The following is a 19,753-nucleotide window of genomic DNA, read 5'->3' as shown; positions in this document are numbered from 1 at the left end:
TTACAAGTAATTGAAATGTACAAATAGAAAGGGAGAGAGCAAGCTCAGGTTACACTAATCCCTCCGTCCTGATATCCCTCCGTGGGTGCAATTTGCGTCTCGTCTCGGTGAGCCTTCGCCGCTGACTGACAATCCGTGATGAGCTGCCAAGAGCGTGGCGAAGGAGGGGCCCGAAGATTAGGAACGAATGTTTTCAAATATATATATACATATAGATATTTAGTGAAGAAATATTTATTCCCTGCTTTTTTTAGGTTTACAGAAACGGCATCTGCAAACTATTAGATGGGTTTATTTTCATTAATGCTTGCAAAGAGGCAGTGACATTTATATCCCTGTGGTTTCATCTCGTACGACTGGAAAAAGAGCCCCGTGCTTTCCATGGGAATGGGACCCCCTTGCCCCAGCACTATTTCTGGGGGGGTTGCTCTGCGGGGAAGCTGCCCCCACCCCGGCAGCTCTACGAGGTCCCTGGGGTGTCTCACTGTGGCTGTCCAGGGAGCTGCGTCCTTCCCACCCACTACAGGGGGGAGAAGAAGGACTTAGGGGCTCAGGTTGGGTGTTTGGGGTGCCCGTACCCCCAGGAGGGGTGGGTGGTGTTGGCTGTGCCCCCTCCCTGCCTGCAGAGCATGGGGCAGGGAGGTTGGAGCAGGGTAGGGGCCAGGCTCGCCCCCAGCTCGGCTGCCGTGGGGGCTCCGGGCGCTGGGTGAAGCCCCCGGGCAGGCACCACCTGGGGTGTCCCCAAGGTCCTGGTGTCACCACTGGGAGCTGCACGGGGCTGCAGCCAGAGCCCTGGGGGGAGAGGGACAGGGTGCTCTCAGGGGGGCACGTGAGGGGTTTGGGTACTTTTGTCCTTGGCTTTGCACACTGGTGGGTGCTTATCTTGGTGATCCCTGCGTTCGCCCTGAGCTCTGCTGCTGCATTTCCATGATGATCTCTTGAGGTCCCTTCCAACCCCTACAATTCTGTGATTCTTAAATTTGCTCGCTCGGTATTTGCTCCTCTGCAAAGCCCTTCTGCAGAGGTAGGGCTGGTGCCTTCTCCTCCCAGGCCACCCGTCTGAGCTGTCACCTGGCTGCTGCTCCTTGCGTTGGGTGCCGTGGCCTCCCGAGGACGCTGTCCCTGGGCTCCAACCTCCACCACCGCATTGCTGCAGCATCCATGTTGGAGGCCCGGGGCGAGGCTGCCTTCCCCGTGCCCGCTTTGCAAGAGAGAGCCCCCTCGTTCGGCTGCGTGCCGGGGTGGGGCGGGGGAGAAACCATTTCCTTTCGGCACAAACACAAAAATGCCCCATGGAGCCTCCGGCCGCGGGCTCCGCGGCACATCTGCGGAGCTGCCGCCGGGGAGGCTGTGCCTCCGGAAGACGAAGCCGGCTCTGCCGTTGGCACGAAGCACCGGGAGCCGCCTACTCAGCTGAAACCAACAGCTTTTTCCAATTTTCTCTTTCCCTGGGACGGTTCAATGACCTGGGGCTCTGCAGGATTGTTGGCAAACCCACGGCCGTGGGGCGGCGGTGCCTGGCCGGGGCGCGGCGATGTCCCCCCACAGCTCGAGGGCTCCCAGTGAGGATTTTGGGATGCTCCAACCTTGCTCATTCCTCTGGGGAGGGGCACAGCCCGGTAGAACAGGCACTGGGAAAGAGCCCTTGGCTTGCAAAAGTCTCTGCCGAGCCCCACGGCTGGCGATGCACAAGGAAGCAAAGGCACGGGTCGGCTTCGGCTGCACGGGCGAGCACCGCGGGTCGCAGCCCGGCACAAAGGGGGGGGCCCTAAAAATGGGCCTCGCACAGCTTCGTGATCCTCCCGGCGCTGCGTGCCGGCCCTGCGGGAGGAGAAGACCCAATAACTCTTTGGCTCTCCGGGCAAGATACCCAAATTGGTCAAATCCAAAAGTCCAAGATCCTTCCATGTTTGGAAGCAAATTCTTGTTCGCTTGGCAAGTCTGTTTGTCCTCGAAGAGCGTGCGGGGGGTATGTGTGTGTATATATAGCCTTTATTATAAGGGTGTGCGGAAAAGCGAGTTTCTAACCAAGTTTGCTCCATATGTGGCTATAATTATGTGCCACTTCGGACTGGGACTTGACTCTACCTTCAAAAGGGAAGAGGAGAGGAGAGGAGAGGTGCTGAGCCGTCGGGTGGGCGGCACACGGGGCGGGCGGGCGGCGGGGTGGTGCCGGCCGGCGCAGGACCCCACGTTGCGTCCTGGATGAGGCCACGGGGGGGTTTCCCCCGGTCAGTTCACGGTCGGCACCTGGTTCTGATGGAGGCTGAACTCTTTGGCTTTGAGGCGCAGGCTGGCGATGCTGTTGGCCATGTTCACCCCTTGGGTGGGCGTCGCGGTCCCGCTGGAGCTGTAGGACGGCACAGTGCTGTGGGGGGAGCGGGGAGGAATGAGGCACGGCCAAAGAGCCCCCGCGCCCCGCCAGCTTCCCAGCCCTCATCGGCTGCTCCCTCTTAGGCATCTCCCACAAGAGCAGTCAAGGCTCTTCGGCATTTTTATGTGGCTGGACGCATGTGGGAACCCCTCGAAGTATGTGCCAGGAGGCCCTGCCTCGGGCTTTTGGAGAGCTGGGAACCGAAGGGACCCGCTCCACCTCCTGCGCCGAGATGTGGGAAGGGTCAGCACGAGGCCAGGAGGGCCTCTGGTTGGGACCAGCCCACTCCTCCCAGCCCCAAAACGCATGGAGGCTGCTCTACAGGGGGCAGAGGATGCACAGCCAGTACTGGTGTGGGTTCCCAAAACAAACCCGGGTGAGCTCCTGCCCCCAGCTCCTTTGGCTCTTGCAAAGCTCCCCGTGTCCTCGGCAGTGGCACGGGGCTGCCGCAGAGGTGGGGACGGTCCCTGCCCTGGTGCCCTGTCCCTGCCGGTGCCTGCACCCACCTGTACGGGGAGGTGCTGGTCCAGGAGAGGTACTCGGGGCTGAGCGCCGTGGGCCGTGGTGCCATGGGCTGCTCGATGGCGGCTTCTTGGCTGTAGGACTTGAGGAGCGACGCCGACCTGTTGGCCAGCATCGCCCTCTCGTTACGGCGGAACTTGGCCCTCCGGTTCTGAAACCAGACCTGCACGGGGAAGAGGAGGCGTTAGCGGGGTCCCGGGGATGTCCCCGGTGTCCCTCCCACTGCCCGGACCCTGGTGGTGTGTGGGGGCTGAAGGCAGAGGGGTTCTTCTTCTGCCTCACAAACCTGCGCTCACCTGGACCCTCGCCTCGCTGAGGTTCACCCTCCTGGCCAGCTCCTCCCGCACGAAGGCGTCGGGGTAGTGCGTCCTCTCGAAGACTCTCTCCAGAGCCTGGAGCTGGCTGCTGTTGAACGTGGTGCGGTTCCTCCTCTGCTTCTTCTTCCTCTTGGCCGCCCCGCGGCTCGGGCTCAGGCTCTCGCCTGGGGGGGAAATTGCAGAAGAGGCCCCGTGAGAACCCACGGACCCCACCAGGCTCCTCCGTGCGGAGCTGCTCGGGACCAGCCCCGCTCCCCTGGGCACATGTGATGGCCACGTGTGCACAGCCCCGCAACCTCCACGAGAACCCAACCCTATTTCAGGACCTGCTGGAGTTTGGGGTCCCTCCGGGGTCTGATTCTGCTGCCAGCCCCCGGAGACTCACATGGGGCAGCGCTCGTCCCGAACCCAGACCTCAGAGGTGTCCTGGGCTCGTCCCTTCCTAAACCTTCCTAAACCAAGGTTCAGCACCAACACCCCTGAGATCTGGGGCTCAGCTCCCACCTCCAGCAGCCTCCGGAGCTCCACTGGGGCGACACCATCCCGCAGCCAAAACCTCAGTGCTCCCCAGACCTCAACCGTGCAGCCAGGGAGAAACGCGACCGCGTCCCTTGGGGCTCAGCTCCCCCCGGGTTTGTTTCAGCCTTCGCTGGCTCGTGGAAGCACGGAGCAGAGGGTGTAGCTTCATTTCTCCCTATCGATCTTGGGCTTTCCGCCAGGCTGGGATTAATCTCCTCTTTGTCACTAGATCCTCAGGTTTAGGCAAGTTTGTCAAGATTTTTTTTCTGATACCCGGCCTGCTGCCTGCGAAGGCTTCATGGGAAACGCGTCGTGCTGCTGATCCTCCGTACGGAGGTACTGGGTAATTATTTTTTCCGTTAATAAAGCATCTGGATCCAATCTGTACCTACTGGTGGGAAAGTATTTGGGAATTATTTGAAATGTTAATAGTTTTATGGCATCGCTCTGATTCATAGCAGGGTTATATTCGGGTTTTCTGTTCTGTATCAGTGCAGAGGCCACGATGGCAGGAATTACTGCTCCCTGTCTGTGCCGAAGGAACAAATACTTGCTAATAAGCTATCCTGATACTTATTAAATAGACGTGCAGCGTTTTCTGATGATACGCGAGCAAGTAACAAAATCTACTGGAAGGGATCTTAACTCTCCTGCTTCAAGACACCACCGAGCTGTTGAGCAGGAGGAAACTACATGTTCCAAGATCTTAAGGCCAAAAAGCCCTTCCTGGCCCTTAGTTCTGAATAACTCAAGCCGTGAAACCTCTGCCAGCAAGCTCCCCACCAAGCCCCTCGGGTCCTTTTGTGCATCACGCTCCGGCGCGGCCCGCCCTGAAACACGAAGTGCTCAGGGGGATGCCGCAGAGCAGGAGGGGCTGCAGGTCGGTTATTTCCATCGCTGGCCACGGCCTGGAAGGAGCAGGTCAATTTTCCAGTGCTTGGCCACACGAGGAACCAGAGGCAGGGCCTGGGAGCTCCGGGTGCCTCCAGCACCGTGACCCACCGGGGGATCAAGCAGGAGGCGCGGGGACACGGCACCGTACCCGGTCCCTGGGCGCACGCAGGGATGCTGCAACATTTTGGTCATGCTGGGGCCAACCTGCTGGGAACATGGGGAGGGGAGAGTGTCCTGGGGCTGGAGGGGATGGCCAGGAGGACAAGCAGCTCCATCCAACCCCCATGGCGTTTCTTCAGCCACCGTCTCTTATCATGCTCCGGGTGCGATTGGACCTTGGTTGACCGTGCGTTGGGCTGGGAGCCGCCCGTGCTGCTGTAGGTGGGACGTGGGCTTCTTGGTAGGGTGAAGACGTTGCGGTCGGCGTCGTGCTGGTGATACGTGTGGGTTTGGGGCCCTTCTTCTGCCCGCGAGAATGCAGGCTGCCCCTCGCTGCGGTTGGCGTAAAGGCTCACAAATAAAATTCCCCGGATTCCCTCCAGCCCTTGTTTCTGCCGCCTCAAATGTTCTGCCAGTCTCCGCTTTCCAGTTGCCCCTTTTAGTTAAACTCCTTTTTTGGTCCTGTTTTCCTTCAGCGAGCTAACGAGCCGCTGGATTAAAATACGTGGAGTCCGGCCGTGGTTGTCCCTGAGTTTTCTGGGAGCCTGGAACCGAGCTGGGGCCACGGGCCGGGAAGGACGTGGGGGACGGAGGGGGCGAGCGGGTTGTGCTCACCCTGGTGGATCCTGGAGAAGCGTGGGGCCAGGGTTTGGGTCAGAAAGTGCTGTCCCCCGCTGCCCCCACCCAGCTGGCTCCGAGCAACAGTTTCAACAGACCCCTGTTAAATGTATAAATAAAATTTATGAACCCCGTTTGATTTCCTCCCGGTTAAAATTCTGGCTGTGGAACTTTTCCATAAGCGATGGCTGCTCTCGCCCATCCTAAACTGGAAAAAAAAAAAAAGAAAAAGGAGGAGAAGGGCTTGCTTAAACTGCCTCTCACAGCATGTAGAGCTGGGATGGATCGCTCCTGTAAGGGACAGCTTCATAACCCGAGTCAGCTTCCCAAAAATGAGCGCCACAAAGCACCCAGGGAGCGGGGATGGGGACAGCTTGGGTCCCGTCCCCATGTCACTGCCACCGTGGAGCCCAGAGACCCGCTGCCACCTCGCTGCCACCTGGAGGGAATCAGATTTAACCAAATTCACCGAAACCTTCACGGCAGAATCAGAAAACCTTTCTGCACCCTGATGGGTTTCCAAGAATTAGAGTCGCAATTGCCCCAAGTCCAAAAGAGCTCGATGCTGAATTTATTTTGCCCCCGAAGCCTGGCCTGGGGCGGCTGGGGGCAGGTTTTGGTGGAAGCTGAGCCTCGGCGTTTGTCACTTGTAACCTGGGGGGGCTGCCAGCGGCCTGGCTGGGGCTTTGGTTGATTGTCCAAGCCGGAGGTCAGAGGGGACGTCTGAGCAACCCCCCCTCGCCTCGGTGTATTTACCTTCCACTGATTACAATTTCCGCCGAAAGGGGGAAAAAAAAGCAGGGGGAAGGGGGGGAAACAGGGGGATAATGTTACCGCCCAGGGAAGGATGGCACTGGGGAGGGCGGAGGGGGGCTCAGCATCTCGCACAGCCCCATGGCTCACGGCACGACGCGTCCCAATGGGGCTGAGCCCGGGGGCTGCCGACTCGGCCGTCCTCAAAATCACTTCGGGACCCCCAGCGGTGCCCCAGATTGTGCTGGCGAGGGCAGGAGCCCCGCCAGGACCGCGTGCTGCTGGAGAACGGCCCCGCGGCAGGGGAAGGGGGGAGCGCGCGGTCGTGGCCCATTTGCAGAAGCAGTGGCCCCAGCGCTGCTGGGTCAGAGCCGTGTTGGTTTAGCTGAGCACGGAGCAAGCCTGTTTTTCCGCCTCTTGCCCTTTTCCTCCCCGTTCTGACTCGTTTTCTGCAGAAATGACACGCCAGGCTGCGGGAGCCCCAAACCAGCAGACATCAAGGGCTGTAAATAGGTGACTCGTGCTGGGTTTCCACCCAGGTTCCAGCTCGGATTGAGGACCGTGGGGCTGCCCCCAGCTCCAGCGCTGGCCTCGTGGGGATGCTCACGGCATCCTCCCCACCCTCCGGACGGCTTTCGGTGCTCCCTCTCCTCTCGTGCTTTCCATTTTCCATCGCAGCGCCGACCCCGAGCCCCGGCCCGGCCGCAGTTGTCTGCCGTTAAATTATTTCACACGTTCCATTTATTTGCAAGCCCTTTGCCAAGGACTTTTTAAGCCTTAAATTCCATCCCCCCCCCCAGCCAGATGATCAAATCTGCCGTACCATTTACTTTCCTGCTCCTCCTGGAACAGCATTTTTTTTTTCTTTCTTTCTTCTTCTTGGGTATAATTTAAGGGTTGAAATAGCCTGGAGGGAATTAGCTGTAAATTCTTCCTAAGACAAATAAATTCAGCCCTCTAAGTTTCTACGTTTTTCAAACTGTTGAGAGACGTTTTAGGTTTGTTTTACTTGAAATAATGATCGCGGCATATCTGACCCTCAGGCTGCGGCCGGCTCTAACCAAATAAATAGCTTTTATTAATTAAGGTTTATCCTTAACAAATAAAACCCCAATTTGATCTCGGCCAGCTGAATTAGCAAAAATAAACAACTGGTTCTCCGGGCACTTGATGTGGATTTAACAAATTAACGCTGGGCCTTCATCAGGGAAGCCGCAGGGTGGTGGAGGCCTTTTACAGCCAAGAAATCCTTTGGAAAAACAATGTCTTTCGTTTCTCCCATGGTCTCTCTCTCTCGGTAAACATGTGGACTGCCTTCATCCCTTTATATACCCGGGGGAAGCGAGGAGGCTCCAGCGATGACGTCCGTGCGCGGCCGGTTAACTTGTTCCTCGCAGCCCCGTAATCGGGGAGGAAGCGCTGCCCTCGGGGTCGCGCCGGGCGGCGTGAGCAGAGCTCTCTGCTCCGGGAATTTCTCCCCCCCGGGGGTTTCCCCCACCCTGCTCCGGATCCTTTCTTTCCCGTAACTTGCAGCCCAGCTGCCCGAAGCCGCCGGGGGCATTGGGTCTGTGCTCTGAACGGAGCTGGGTGAGGGATGTGGGGGCGCGGGGAGGGGTCTGAACCCCTCCGTGGGAAGCAGGCGGCGCAGGGCTGGTGGCAGAAGCAATGCTGGGAACCACCCCCCCCCCCCCCCGACCTCCCCAAATCATCTCCAAAAGCCCAGGGAAGGTGAGGAGCAGCTGGAAGCTCCCGCAGAGAAACCCCTGGGGCCACCAGCCCCGGGGTGCCAGCTCCCAGCTTTGCTCAGGATGATGCTGTGTCGCCCAAACCCACCCCAGGACCACCCCATGGGCATGGGGATGGGGTGTCCCAGGGCTGCCAGCCCCCCTCTGGGCTCTCCTGCTGCCAGCACAGGGCTCCAGCCCCTGCCCCATCCCACCGCCTCTCCCCGTGCCCCCAGAGCAGCCCCAGCTCCCCCAGAACCCCAGCAAAGCCCCAGCCTCAGGGGGAGGCCGGGGACACCTGGGGGGGGGGGTGTCCAAATGTGCTGAGTCCGAAGGAAACTTCCCCGGCTCAAGTGGCCTACATGAAAAATTTAAGAGAGGGGCAAGTCTCAGCTACCGGAGAAACATTACAGCGAAATGTTTCCGAGGATGTTTCACCTCATTAATTGTGAAAAAACTGAAACGCTGACACGTTTTTACAGGCTGCCAGTTTTGCTGGGGGAAAAGCGTCTCCGTTCAAAAGGAGCAGCGAAAGCCTGTACCAAGAAAGAGGCCAAGGCTGTCCCGGGAGGGTCTTAGCCTCCGCTCACTGACAGGCAGCAGCCGACTGTTTTATGGTTATGGAGCTGCCGCCGCACCAGCCAGCAGCCACCCAGCGCCGCGGACGGCCGCGTTTCGGCAGGGTCCTGCCCGCGGGGCTGCGGGGAACCCGGGGAAGGTCCTGGGGAAAGGGCAGCAGGACCTCGTCCTGCACCCCCGCGGGGATGTGCCCGGCCTGGGCTCCGAACCCTCCGTCGGCTGCTGTGTGTCACCGAAACCGTGATCACCTCGGTGTTGGCTCATCCTCATCTTCACACCTCGTGGGGCCGTGAGGGTCACGGGGTGTGGGGAGCAGAACGAAGCTGGAAGGGAGCAGCCCGGTCCCATGGGGTGCTGCGTCTCGCGGGGGTGGTCGGAGCCCCGCAGCAGCCGCTCTCACAGCTCAGAGCCAGCCCTCCCTAAAAGACAGCGGCGATTTCTCCACTGCAAACTCAAGCACCCTAGAAAAACGGGATCAGGATCTGTCACGGCGAGGAGGGGACACGGAGACGGGCAGAGGAGCAGCCAGGAGGTGACCTGGCTGCTGTGATTTGGGGAGGACGCCCTGAAAGCCGAAGCCTGTGCTTGCTTTCCTCCAGCTCTCTGCCAGAGCAACCCCTGGCTGCTCGGTGGATTGCCTCGGGGACAAGGGCCTGTTCCTGCCCTTCCCTTCCCCAGAACAACCCCAGTGGGGACACAAAACTCCCCCGGGCATTGCCGCAAGGCTCCATCTGACCGCGGTGATGGGTGGCACCAGCCCCAGGCACCCACCTCATGCATCCCTCGGGCTCCCTTGGGCGTGCACAAAAAAAAATCCCTCCCGTGCCCACGGTCAGTCCGGCCTCGTGGAGGCTTCATTTGGCCTCCAGGCTGCTCTGCGCGTGCCTCGCTTGCACAACTCGCCCGAGCTGCTGGCTGCTACCAGAACACAGCACCCCGAAAATAAGCACTCATCCTGCACCCCGCTTTCCCCGGCGGCACGGGGAGAGCTCAGCGAGTCGGGGGGGTCCGGGCTCCCGGCAGCGATGGGGCTGGGGGCACACGAAGCCCTAAAAAACTCCTCGGTGCCATTCCCGCTGTGGGATGCCCCTTGAAAATGCCAAAATTTGGGCAAAAGGCAGACATGGAGGCTGTAAGGATGCGGTGTGTGTGGTGGGGCTGTGCCCGAGGATGCTCGCAGAAGCCGTGCCAGATGGGGGGGCTCCTCGGGGGGGATGCTCGGCGGAGCTGCGCCGCAGCGGGTTGGTGGTGCTGAGCCAGGCCGAGCTCTGAGCAGCACAGAAGCGACGGGGGACCGGGAATTTTTAATTTTCTTCTCCCACAAAACTGCCAGCCCCCATGGCGGGGGCCCCGCAGGCCAACAAAAGGGACTGGCTCTGCCCCAGCCGCCGGTGGGGAGCCTCCCCGGCCAGGAGGCATTCACGGGTGGGGGGGAAATTTTGCCTTCATCTGCCGGCCAGGAGAGCTGCTCGTGGTGGGAAGAGCTCAGCACCAGGTCTGGGCTGAGCCCCGGGCTGCTGCATCGCCCTGCCAAGGGGTCCCCGGGCACCCACCCGGGGCGCAGCCTCTCGGCTTCACCAGCACCGCCGGTGCCGTGCAGGAAAACAGCCGAGCGCGGGGCCTGGCAGCGCCGTGACGGGTAACAGAGGTGGCAGCGGGCTGCTGCGGCGTGCGAGAAATCGGGCACCGAGGGAGGAGGAAGCTGCAGAAATGGAGAGGGTTGGGACAGCCCCGGGGGACTTCGGGGTCGGTCCCGGGGTGGGCAGAGGGGATGGGCGCTGCGGGAGGGGGTGGGATGGGGATGGGTGGGAATGGGATGGGGATGGGGATGGGATGGACAGTGCTGGGATGGATGGTGCTGGGACTGATGATACTGCGATGGACAATACTGGGATGGAGGATACTGGGATGGACTGGGACAGACCCCACCATCCTACACCCAGGCCAATGGGGCCAAATGCTGCTTCCCTTCCCACCCCACAGGCACAACCACTTTCAGACCCATTTGGGGCGCCCAGAACCGTGACCCCGCAGCTCCCCCGTCGCAGCCACAGAGGTGCTAACCTCATACCAGGTTACGCGTTCTCCCAGCAAGGCTCTGGGCATGTGTAGCTCATTAACACTAACAAGACTTGTGCAGCGCCAGCCTGGACAGCAGCGTCTGCCTGTGATCGCAAAGCCCCTGCTGAAAACTCCTCTCCGACTACAAAGTGGTTTTACCCGGGGGGGACGCGGGTGCCCTGCCCGTCCCGGCGTGGATAGCGCCCGGGGAGTTTTGCACGGTGCTTAGAAAATAAAAATAATCAGCGCTGGCTGCGTAGCAGGAACGCTATGTAGGGGGCTGGCTCCCAGCCAGAGCCCCCCTGGCATGGCAATCGCAGCCTTCCTCTCCACCCCCGGCAAAAAAAGGAGGGGGGGGGGGGGGTGGAAAGGTGGTTTCTTGAAATTTAATAAGCAAAAGCCCGTAGCAAGCCAGCCCCAATGGCATCTGGCACTGAAACCCAACACCAGCCCTCCAGGTTAGAGCGCAGCCCTAATTGCATTAGGGTCATTGCCAAGACGGGGGAAGAGGGCGTGCAGGGACCGGGGGGGATGGCGCAACCCCCGCGGGACCCCCCCCTCAGGCCAGCTCTGGGCACCAGGACCGGCCTCTGGCACCCGTCTGCCTCTCTCCTCCTCTCTGAGGCCAGCTGGGGGCTCAGATGCCACCAAGCACCCGTGTCATCAGCAAGCACCGACACCTGCCAAAAACCCATCCTGCAGCCCACGGCCATGGGCCAGGGTGCCAGGATGGGGCCACCGGCATGTCTGGGGGGGGCGAGGGCCGGGCACGAGGTGCCTGCGGGGACCCCGTCCCCCCCCCCCCCCGCTCCGAGGAGCACCCCGTGGGCGCCTGCACACGCATTTGTCCTGGAAACCCTCGCCAGCCAGCAGAATTGCTGTCCTTCGGTCTGGTTTTCATTTGAGGTCGGTGGCCTCTCGCCAAATTTATTGTAAAACATTCATTTTAATAAGTGGCTCGTATCTTTTTTCCTTTTTTTTTTTTTTTTCTAAACCCAGCCCATTTAACCGTTTCCAGGTTAACGCGATCAGGATCCCGGGGGCAGGTGCTGGCTGCGGGATGATGCTGGGGGGAGCTCGGAGGTGTTGGGGTAGGGGGGCTGCTTCGGGGTCTTGCTCTGCAAAGGGTGGCAGAGCCGAGACCCTCACGTAAATCACACCAGCTCTGGCTCCCTGGGGAGCCCAAGCGCCTTCTTGCCATGCTTGGGACCCCAAAACCCAGCCAGCAGCACAGTGAGGGACACATTGGGGCTGCTGTTTGGGGTCCTGGGGCACCATTCAGCAACCTCTGGGTGCTCCCCTATGAACCCCATTAAAACACACAGCCCGGTGGGTACCCTGGTGGTGCCGGAGCCAACGCACACCGAGGGGACAGTGCCTGGTAGTCCAGTTCTGACATTTGTTTTAGGTTTCACAAACCTCTAATACTAATAGAAATGCTGCAGTGTCTTTTAATTTAAACGAAAACAGTTATTTTTTTAATTTAGGAATCCCCCTGAGGTATTTACAACCCCCCAAATTGCAGACATGTGGCCGGCCGAGGCTGCGAAAGTGAAATCGGGGAGGAGGAAGCGTCCCACGGCCACGGCCGTGCAGGGCTCGGGGCGCGATGCGGGGCTCCCCCACCGCCCAGCCCCCTGATTTGGGGTGCACTGGGATGCACCCGCATCACCCCCACGCACAAAGGGGCTGCGCTGCGATGTTCCTGTCCCCCTTGCAGTGCCTGCACAGCTCGGGGTTCAGGGCAAATCCCCCACGGTGGCCCTGCAAAATGCTGCGTGACTTGGGGTACGGCTCGGGGTGCAATGCAATCCCTCCCCCCCCCCCACCACTGCAATGCCCTGCACGGCTCAGGGAGCAAGGTAACCCCCCAAAAATATCCCACAACACTTGGGGGGCAGTGCAACCCGCTCGCAAACTGCCATGCTCTCTATGGCTTGGGGCTGTGATGCCACCCCCCGAAGAGCCATGCTCTGTACAGCTCGGGGTGCGATGCCACCCCCCAAAACCCCCCCGTGCTCTGCAGATCTCCCGGTGCAACCCACCCCCCAACACTGCCACCCCCCGCACATCTCAGGGTGCGATCCCACCCCCCGCTAACACCCCCCCGGGGGAGCAGCCTGCGCCTCGTGGAGGCGCGCTCACAGCCGCGATGCCCCCGCTCCGGCTTTGTGCTCCCCCTCACCCGGGGGCCGGGCTCTGCCCCCTCCCCTGCGCCCCGCTTGCGCCAGCGCTGCCATGTGCTCCCCGGCGCTCCCCCGGCTCCCCTGCCATGTGCACTCCAGTTTCCTTGCGTGTGAAGCCTGCAGCCTCTCAGATTCAGTGGCTGGAAAGGATGGCGCCTCCACACATCTGGTTCAATGCGAGAGCCTGGCGCCTGGCTTAGCCACAGTCTCCATTCAGAGACACACAGACTTTAATAGACTCATACAATTCTTCCTGATCTATCACTGCAGCCGCAGCTGAAAAGCTGCTTTATTATATGCGCTCCAAAGGGGGAAGAGGAGGGAAGGGGAGGGGGCCGGCGGCTGGCGCTGCCGCTCTCTGAAGGCTCCGGAGCCCCCCGGAGGCTTCGCTCCCGCTCCCCCAGCCCGCCTGCTGTCCCCCCAACCCCGGGGGCGGGAGCAGCACGGCGGCCTCGTTAGGTCCCCCGGTTAATTAGCGCCTGCCCGGGGAGCTGCTGTTTGCAGCCCGGTGCCAGGCACAGCCTGGTCCCCAGTAAGAACCCCGCCTGTCCTCCTGGTGTCCCCAGTGGTGTCCCCTGCCCCGAGATGGGACGATCTCGCCAGCCCCTCCAAAGCCAGCGTCCCCTTTACCCCCTGCCCCGCTCGGGAGCACACAGGAGGGTCCCGTCCCCCGCAGCATCCCCCGGGCCCTGTGCCGGGGGGGGTCCCTGGGGACAGCCAGGGATGTGATGGTTTCGGTGCGCCGTGGGAAGGTCGCCCGCTGCCACGCATCCCTTGGGCTGGGAATGCCTCGAGGGCGAGGAGTTTTTTAACAAATTCTCAGAAATTTGGGGGGTGTCCGGTGACAAAAACAACCTGGTTCTGCAGCACAGCAGTAAGCGGGTGGTAGATCTCGCCCTGAAAGCCCGAGGCAGTCCCTTCCCAGCAGGAGGGCTGGCTGTCCCCATCCTCCCTGGCCATCTCTGGCCCCACGCAGGGGATGGTTGCCCCTGGCCACCGGTGCCCGGAGCTTGTTCCCTCTTCCCTGCTGCTTTTTCCAGCCGGGATGAAGCCGACCCGTGTTCTCCCTGCGCTAAACCCGTCTCCGTTCCCAGCTCAGCTCCAGACCCTGGCATTTTACAGGATGCTCCGGGCTTCCCCTGCGGCACAGGGATGCTGTCCCAGCCTCGCCACCCCCCGCAGGATAAATCCTTCCAGCTGCTGCTCCTGCTGAGCGCGCCGCAGGCAGGGACGCGGTGCCAGCCCGGGGGACGCCCAGGCTCTGCCAGCCCCGAGCCGCCGGGGGCTTAACCGCAGCAAAGCACCCGGGCCCCATCCTGCCTCCGACCCCGTCCCTTCGGCTCAATTATTTCACAGCCCCCCGGGGGGGGGGAGGGGGGGAGGAATTGCCCGTTGCCAGAGGAAAGCAGCCCTGGGAAAGGGGGCGATCGCCCCGCTCCCTGGGAGAGAGGAAGGGTTTCTAACGAGGCAGCCTCAAAGCCCTAAATCATTTCATCAGCCTCCCAGCTACAGACACACGCCCAGGCTCTCTTAAAATGCTGATTCGTTGAAATTCGCCCATCTTGGCCGTGCGGAGCCGAAAATTTCATATTTTTCCTGTGAATCAGCCCCGTTCCCTGAAATAACAGCCCAAAAGGAGAGGGGAAATAGTCTTGCACTGAGCTGTTCCTGGTCATGCTAGACATAACAGCCCAGGGGGGGCGGGCAAGGTGTCCCCGTGTCCGGGCTCCCCCTGGGCTGGGCACAGCGGCACCGGGCACCCGGAGCTGCTGCGGGGGCTCCCGATGGAGCAGGGCAAAGCCCCGTGTCCCCAAAGCACGCGGGACCCCTCTGTCCCCTCCGGACCCCACCAAGAAAAGGTTTTCACACCCGTTCCTTGCTGGAAAGGAGGTGGGAAGGAGCATCCCCTGCGGCGGTGCCGCCGAAAACCCGGCTCGCTGGGGGCGCAGAGGGGAGAAAAATCACAACAACGGGGGAAAAAGGGGGATTTCCAGGTGCTTGGTTTAGGATTTTTTTTGTCTTTTCCCCATGGCAGTGGCTCGCTCTCCCCCGGCACAGATGCAAGCGGCCCCCCAGAGCCGTGCAAACGCTGCACGACACGTGCTGGTGTTTCTTTGCCGGGAAGGGCTGCGAGTGCACAGCTCCGCTGCCCGGGGCTGCAGGTCCCCGAGCTCCAAGGTGTGCGCATTGGGAGGGGGTCCTGGCACCCAGGTGGGGGCGTTCAGCCCGTTTGTGGGCAAATCTCACCCAAACTGGGGCCCAGGTGCCACTGGTCTGCAAGGGCTTGAAAGCAGCCTGGGGCTGAGAGCATCCTCCCAGCGTGTGGGGAGGAAGGCGACGGTGAGCTTGTAGCACCCTTGGGGGCTGGAGGCGGATGGGGAGCAGTGGTACCGGGGCACCTGCACCACAAACCCCCTTTGTAGCTCTTGTTTCTCCTTGCCCGCACCTGGCAGCATTTTGTGCTGTTTCTGGGTGCTTTGCAGGGTTTCTGGATGCACAAGACCTGGGGACCCGTCCCACTGCACCCAAGGGACCGCCAGGTAGGACGGGGGGTCCTGCGGCGGTAACGTGGGGTGACCGTGGTGGGGGGTCCTATTTGGGGAGGGGGTGTCTGGCTGTAGGGTCTGTGCTGCAGGTTGGGGTTAGGGCCAAGGTGGGTCCCTCCCTGTTATTTTTTTTTTTTTTTGCTGGGATGTGCTCAGACCCCATCTGCGAAGCTGACCAGGATTAATTGGCAGTTAATCACCCTGCAGGATGGATGCTGCGCCTCTGGGTGAGTGCTGGGCTTGGGCACCCAGCCTGGCTGTGCTGTCCCCCCCCAGACCCCCGGGAAGCATCCCTGTGTGGACACAACCCCTTGCCCTGGGGTTTGCATCCCTCCCTGCAGGGCAGGAGTTGTCCCCACACCCTGGGGACAGCGATGGTGGCACGCAGCCCCTGCACGTCACGGCCACGTGAGGTTTGCTCCTGTCCCAGCCCCGTGTGCCACCCGTGCTGGCCTTACAAGGACTGAGGCAGCTTGCCTCCCCCCGTGCGTGCCACCCTTCCCAGCTCTGCAACCCAGGGACAGTCCCCAAAAGGCCCCTGCAGGAGGCTTGTGGCTCCTGCTCAGGCTCAAAGGGGGGTGAGCTGCGGTGCTGACACCCCCAGACCCTGCTGAGCTCCTGCAGCGATCAGCCAGAAGCCCCCCGGGGGAGGCGCAGGGGAAATTTCAGCACTTTTAGGGCTGAGATGTGCCGGTCCCTGGGGGCCCGTACTCCCCTGAGCCAGGCGCAGGGGTTGGCCACGAGTTAACGATGCTGTCCCTAATTGCAGCCCAGTGCGTGCACAAACACCCCAGGGAAGGCAGCTCCCAGGGCCTCACGGGCCAAAACCAACCCTTTGCCAGCAGCAGAGGTGTCCCCGAGCTGTGCCCCTGCCTGATGGTGTTTGGGAAGGCAGGACAGGCACGGCACAAATGCATTTTGTGACCTAGGACCCCGGGAAATTTTGGGACTGCTTGGGACAACCAGCCAGTGTCTGACCCCAAAAGCGAGTCCCTTGCTGTGTCTCGCTGTCACCAAGCCCCTGCTTCACCTCTCCTTTTTCATCTGCCCTTGTTTATGTAATTAAAAGTGATTTGCTGTAACGTCCATCACCTCCACCCCCTCTGCCCCTTCGGGTGCAGCCTCTGGCTTCACCGCAGGACCAAGGGTGATTCCTGCACCTCGTGCCCCAACGAGGGGATGGGGCGAGGAAGGGTCTGCATATGCCAGTGGGGTGCCCGGGGGTGCCACCCGGCCCCATCCCATCGCCCGCTCCCATCTGGGAGCATCCAAAATATCTCAGCGGGCAGGCGATGGGCACCTTCTCCCCCACCCCACCCCTGGGGATGCTCCCATGGGGCCGCAGCCCCTCCCCGAGCCCATCACACCCGTGGCTCACACCGAGCTCCCAGCCAGCCCCAAAAGTGTCCCCTGGAGCCAGCGCCTGACCCTCTCCCATCGGCAGGCAGCACCAAAAGGCCGCTCATTGTTTGAAAAGCCATCAGTCAGGGCCTGCTGGCTAAAATTACCCTCCTGCTTTATCATCTTGAGAACATTAAGGGCTGTTGTTAACAGATGTTTCGCGTTACACATTATTTGTTAGTCTAATGAAAGGAGGTGAACAAGCTTTCAAGACCTCAGAAGTTGTGCGGAAGGTTTTCGCCAGGAGGCTGCCGCGCCGCTCCGGGGGGGGACGGGGACGAGCCCTCACTGCCCCCGTGGCATTTCCTCTGCCGCTCTCTTGCCTGGCTTGTGGGGTTTCTGCCTCTTATCTTTGGGGAGAAACGTGTCGCACGGCTGATATCTGCGCCCGGCACTCGGCAAGGATGCTCTGGGTGCCCTCGGGGCCGGGTTGGGGCAAGGGATGAGCAGCCCAGGAACCCAGATATAGGGCTGGGGGACTTGGGGTGCTGAGGGAGGGCAGAGAGGGTGCAAATCTTCCTCATCAAAACATAAAACCCTGCCTCGATCTTTTCCAGCATCCCCAGGCTGTGGCGAGCCCCACACAGAGTGCGGGGTGCCCGCAGCAGGTTTGGGGCTGCTCCTCCTCCTGCCTGGCAGCGCAGTGACCCCGATAACCGCTGCCCAGCCAGAGGCAGAGCCGCAGCCTGCGGGGAGACGGTCGGATACGGGGCCTGTCTGCACTGACAGTGAACCTGCTGCCACCAACCCGTGGGGCTCCAAACCCGCACCTGGCAGGAGGAAAATAAAAAAAAAGTGATGGCGAAGAAGATGAGAGATGCCAGGAGCCCGTTTCGCTTGAGGGTGACGATAAAAGCTAGCGCTACCAGAAGTTCCTCTGCTGTCATCACGCTGATGCCGAAAGCATCGCAGATGCGTAGCGAGGGCAGGGCGTTTGCGTGGTGGTTGGTGTTTCCCCATCCCGGCTTCGGAAAGTGCATCCCAGACCCGTCAGTGTCAGCGGTAACGGTCCCACAGGTCTTTGTGCTCACGCACAGGGGTTTTCTCTCTCCGTTTCCTTGCTCATCTCCCTGCTGCTTTCAGCTCCTGATGCTCAGGTATTTCCTTCTCCAGGTGGGATCGTGGGGAGAAAGGCTTCCATGCCTGCACGTGCATCCCAGGTGCCGATGGTGTCTTCGTCCCCGTGTCTTGCAGAAGCAGGTGCCAACGGGAAGCATCCCCCTGGTCCAGCGGTGCCGAAACCCACGGGGCCTCTGCCCCAGGAAGAATGGGCTTTTAGGGTAAAAAATGGGCTGGTGAGGATCAACCAGCCCCCTCGTGTCTCTCTCTCTGGTACTTGCATCGCTCCTGGTCCCCGCTGAGCCCCTTTGGGGTGTGCTGGGATTTCAGTGGTGTGTAATTTCTCTGCCCTTTTGCAAATCGCCCTGCGAGATGAGCTGCTGGCTGCGGGATGGGGGTCCGAAAGCTGTGCCCACCCCGTGCTGCCTGCCGCCCCCCCCCGTATGGTCCCATCAGCGGGCAAAAACTTCCCCACGGTCCCAAAGGCAAGGTGAGAAGCACAAATGAACCCCAAAGAAAGGGGAAGGAGGATGAAAAACACCACCAAAAGTACCCGAAACCATCCCAGAAAGCAGCCCCCAGCCCTCAGCACCCTGAGCAGAGCTCAGAGGGGGGGGGCTCTGGGGGCTCTCCCTGCAGGGGAAGGAGGTTGTGCAAGGAATAAGTGGGGGGCAAGAAGGATTCTTTGACCCCAAGGTACACCCGTCAGGACCCCTCACCCCAGCTCTGGGTGGGCTCCAGGGGGCTGAGCCCCCTTCCCTTAACCAGGCATGGGTCAGGCCCTGGGCAGGGCACAAAACAAGCCGGGGGTACCCGAGCCCAGCCTGGCAGCAGGTTTTGGGGCTGTGCCTCTGCCCCGAGCTCCCCAGCCCCTTCTCCCTACCAGCACCCCGAGGGGGCTCCGGGGGGACTTCCAGGTACCCCAGGAGCGGGGCTGTGCAGCAGGGACGGGGCCAATCCTGCCCTCTCCGGGGCCGGGATGCGCCCGGGTTGAGCGGGTTTGTCCCGGTACAAACGTTCCTCCCGCTCGGATCAGGCGAGACCCGGGGTACCGGGACGTTTCCCGGCCCCAGCATCCAGGGGCAGGATGAGACCCGCTCCGGGGGCTGCACCGGCTCCCACGTCTGGCCCAGGGGGGAGCACACGGACAAAGGCCGGTCCCGGTGCCGGTGGTCTCGCTCCCCCCGGGGCCGCCTCCGCTCCCGGGGCGCAGAAACCGGCCGGGGAGCCCCGGGAGGGGGGGGCGCAGCCTCGCAGCCCCGGCACGTACCGGGAGGGAGCTCGGCACCGGCCCGCAGCCCGCACGCCCGGTGGCGGCGGTGTCCCCAAGCCCCCGGCACAGTGTCCCCAGCCGGTGCCGTGCCCGTGTCTCCCCCCAGTCCGAGCTCCCCCCCCCGCCCCCCGGCGCGGTGTCCCCCTGTCCCCGGTGTCCCTGTCCCCCTGTCCCCGGGCTCTGTGTCCCCCCTGTCCCAGCCGTCGGGGGCTTTCGGGGCGGCGGCGGCTCCTCTCCCACTGGCATCTCAGAGCCCCCCCCGGTCGCCCACCCCTCCGACACCCCCCCAGCCTCCCCCCGCCACATCCTCGCCCCCCATTCCGAACCCCTCATCAGGGTACACCGACCCCCCTTTTTCCCCCGTGCTCGGGGGGGAGGTAACCCGGCCGGGGGGGGGCGGGGGGGGGGCAAAGGGGTGCAGGGGGGTCACCCCAACCCCAGAGCTGCCGGGGCCGGGGGGGGGGGGACATCCCGGGGCGGCGGCACTCACCGTCCTGGGGCGCTGCTTCGCTGCCGCTGCTGCCTCCCGACGGCTCCGGCATAGCCTTGCCGCCCCCGGCGGGTGGGGGGCCGGCGGGGGGGGCCCCGTTCATGCCGGCCGCCACCTCCTCCAGGTCGAGGAGGTGGCTCACGCTGAAGTTTTTCCGGCCCTGGGGGTTTTCGGGAGGCTCCGGACCGCGCACGGTGCCGGGGGCGAACGGCTTGTCCATGGCGAAGGCTGGCGCCGAGTCCATGGCTCCCACCCCCAGCCCACCCCGAGGTGCCGGG

General features: G+C 62.0%; 1 protein-coding gene across 2 annotated transcripts; it reads right to left on the bottom strand.

Annotated features, from left to right (window-relative positions):
- Window positions 1–822: 822 nt before the first annotated feature.
- On the bottom strand, window positions 823–19,753 carry PRRX2 (paired related homeobox 2). Of its 2 annotated transcripts, XM_035341808.1 has the most exons (4): window positions 19,476–19,753; window positions 3,193–3,377; window positions 2,881–3,059; window positions 823–2,368 (listed from the first exon to the last, which is right to left on the bottom strand). In XM_035341808.1, the coding sequence occupies exons 1-4, from the start codon at window positions 19,717–19,719 to the stop codon at window positions 2,233–2,235; spliced, it is 744 nt and encodes a 247-aa protein (XP_035197699.1). In that variant the 5' UTR covers window positions 19,720–19,753; the 3' UTR covers window positions 823–2,232. The 2 variants fall into 2 exon arrangements, with proteins under 2 accessions (XP_035197699.1, XP_035197698.1); XM_035341807.1 differs by having other exon boundaries at window positions 2,227–3,059.

Source organism: Oxyura jamaicensis, chromosome 17 (assembly GCF_011077185.1).
Source record: "Oxyura jamaicensis isolate SHBP4307 breed ruddy duck chromosome 17, BPBGC_Ojam_1.0, whole genome shotgun sequence".
Lineage (NCBI taxonomy): Eukaryota > Metazoa > Chordata > Aves > Anseriformes > Anatidae > Oxyura > Oxyura jamaicensis.
This window is presented reverse-complemented; position numbering and strand designations above follow the sequence as displayed.

Excerpts from the sequence above, each read along its gene's own strand:
- PRRX2 (XM_035341807.1), bottom strand. The coding sequence starts at position 19,719 with ATGGACTCGGCGCCAGCCTTCGCCATGGACAAGCCGTTCGCCCCCGGC. Across the intron at positions 3,378-19,475 it reads CGAAGCAGCGCCCCAGGACG|GCGAGAGCCTGAGCCCGAGC; the intron begins GTGAGTGCCGCC and ends TTTCCCCCCCAG. Across the intron at positions 3,060-3,192 it reads TCAGCGAGGCGAGGGTCCAG|GTCTGGTTTCAGAACCGGAG; the intron begins GTGAGCGCAGGT and ends TTCCCCGTGCAG.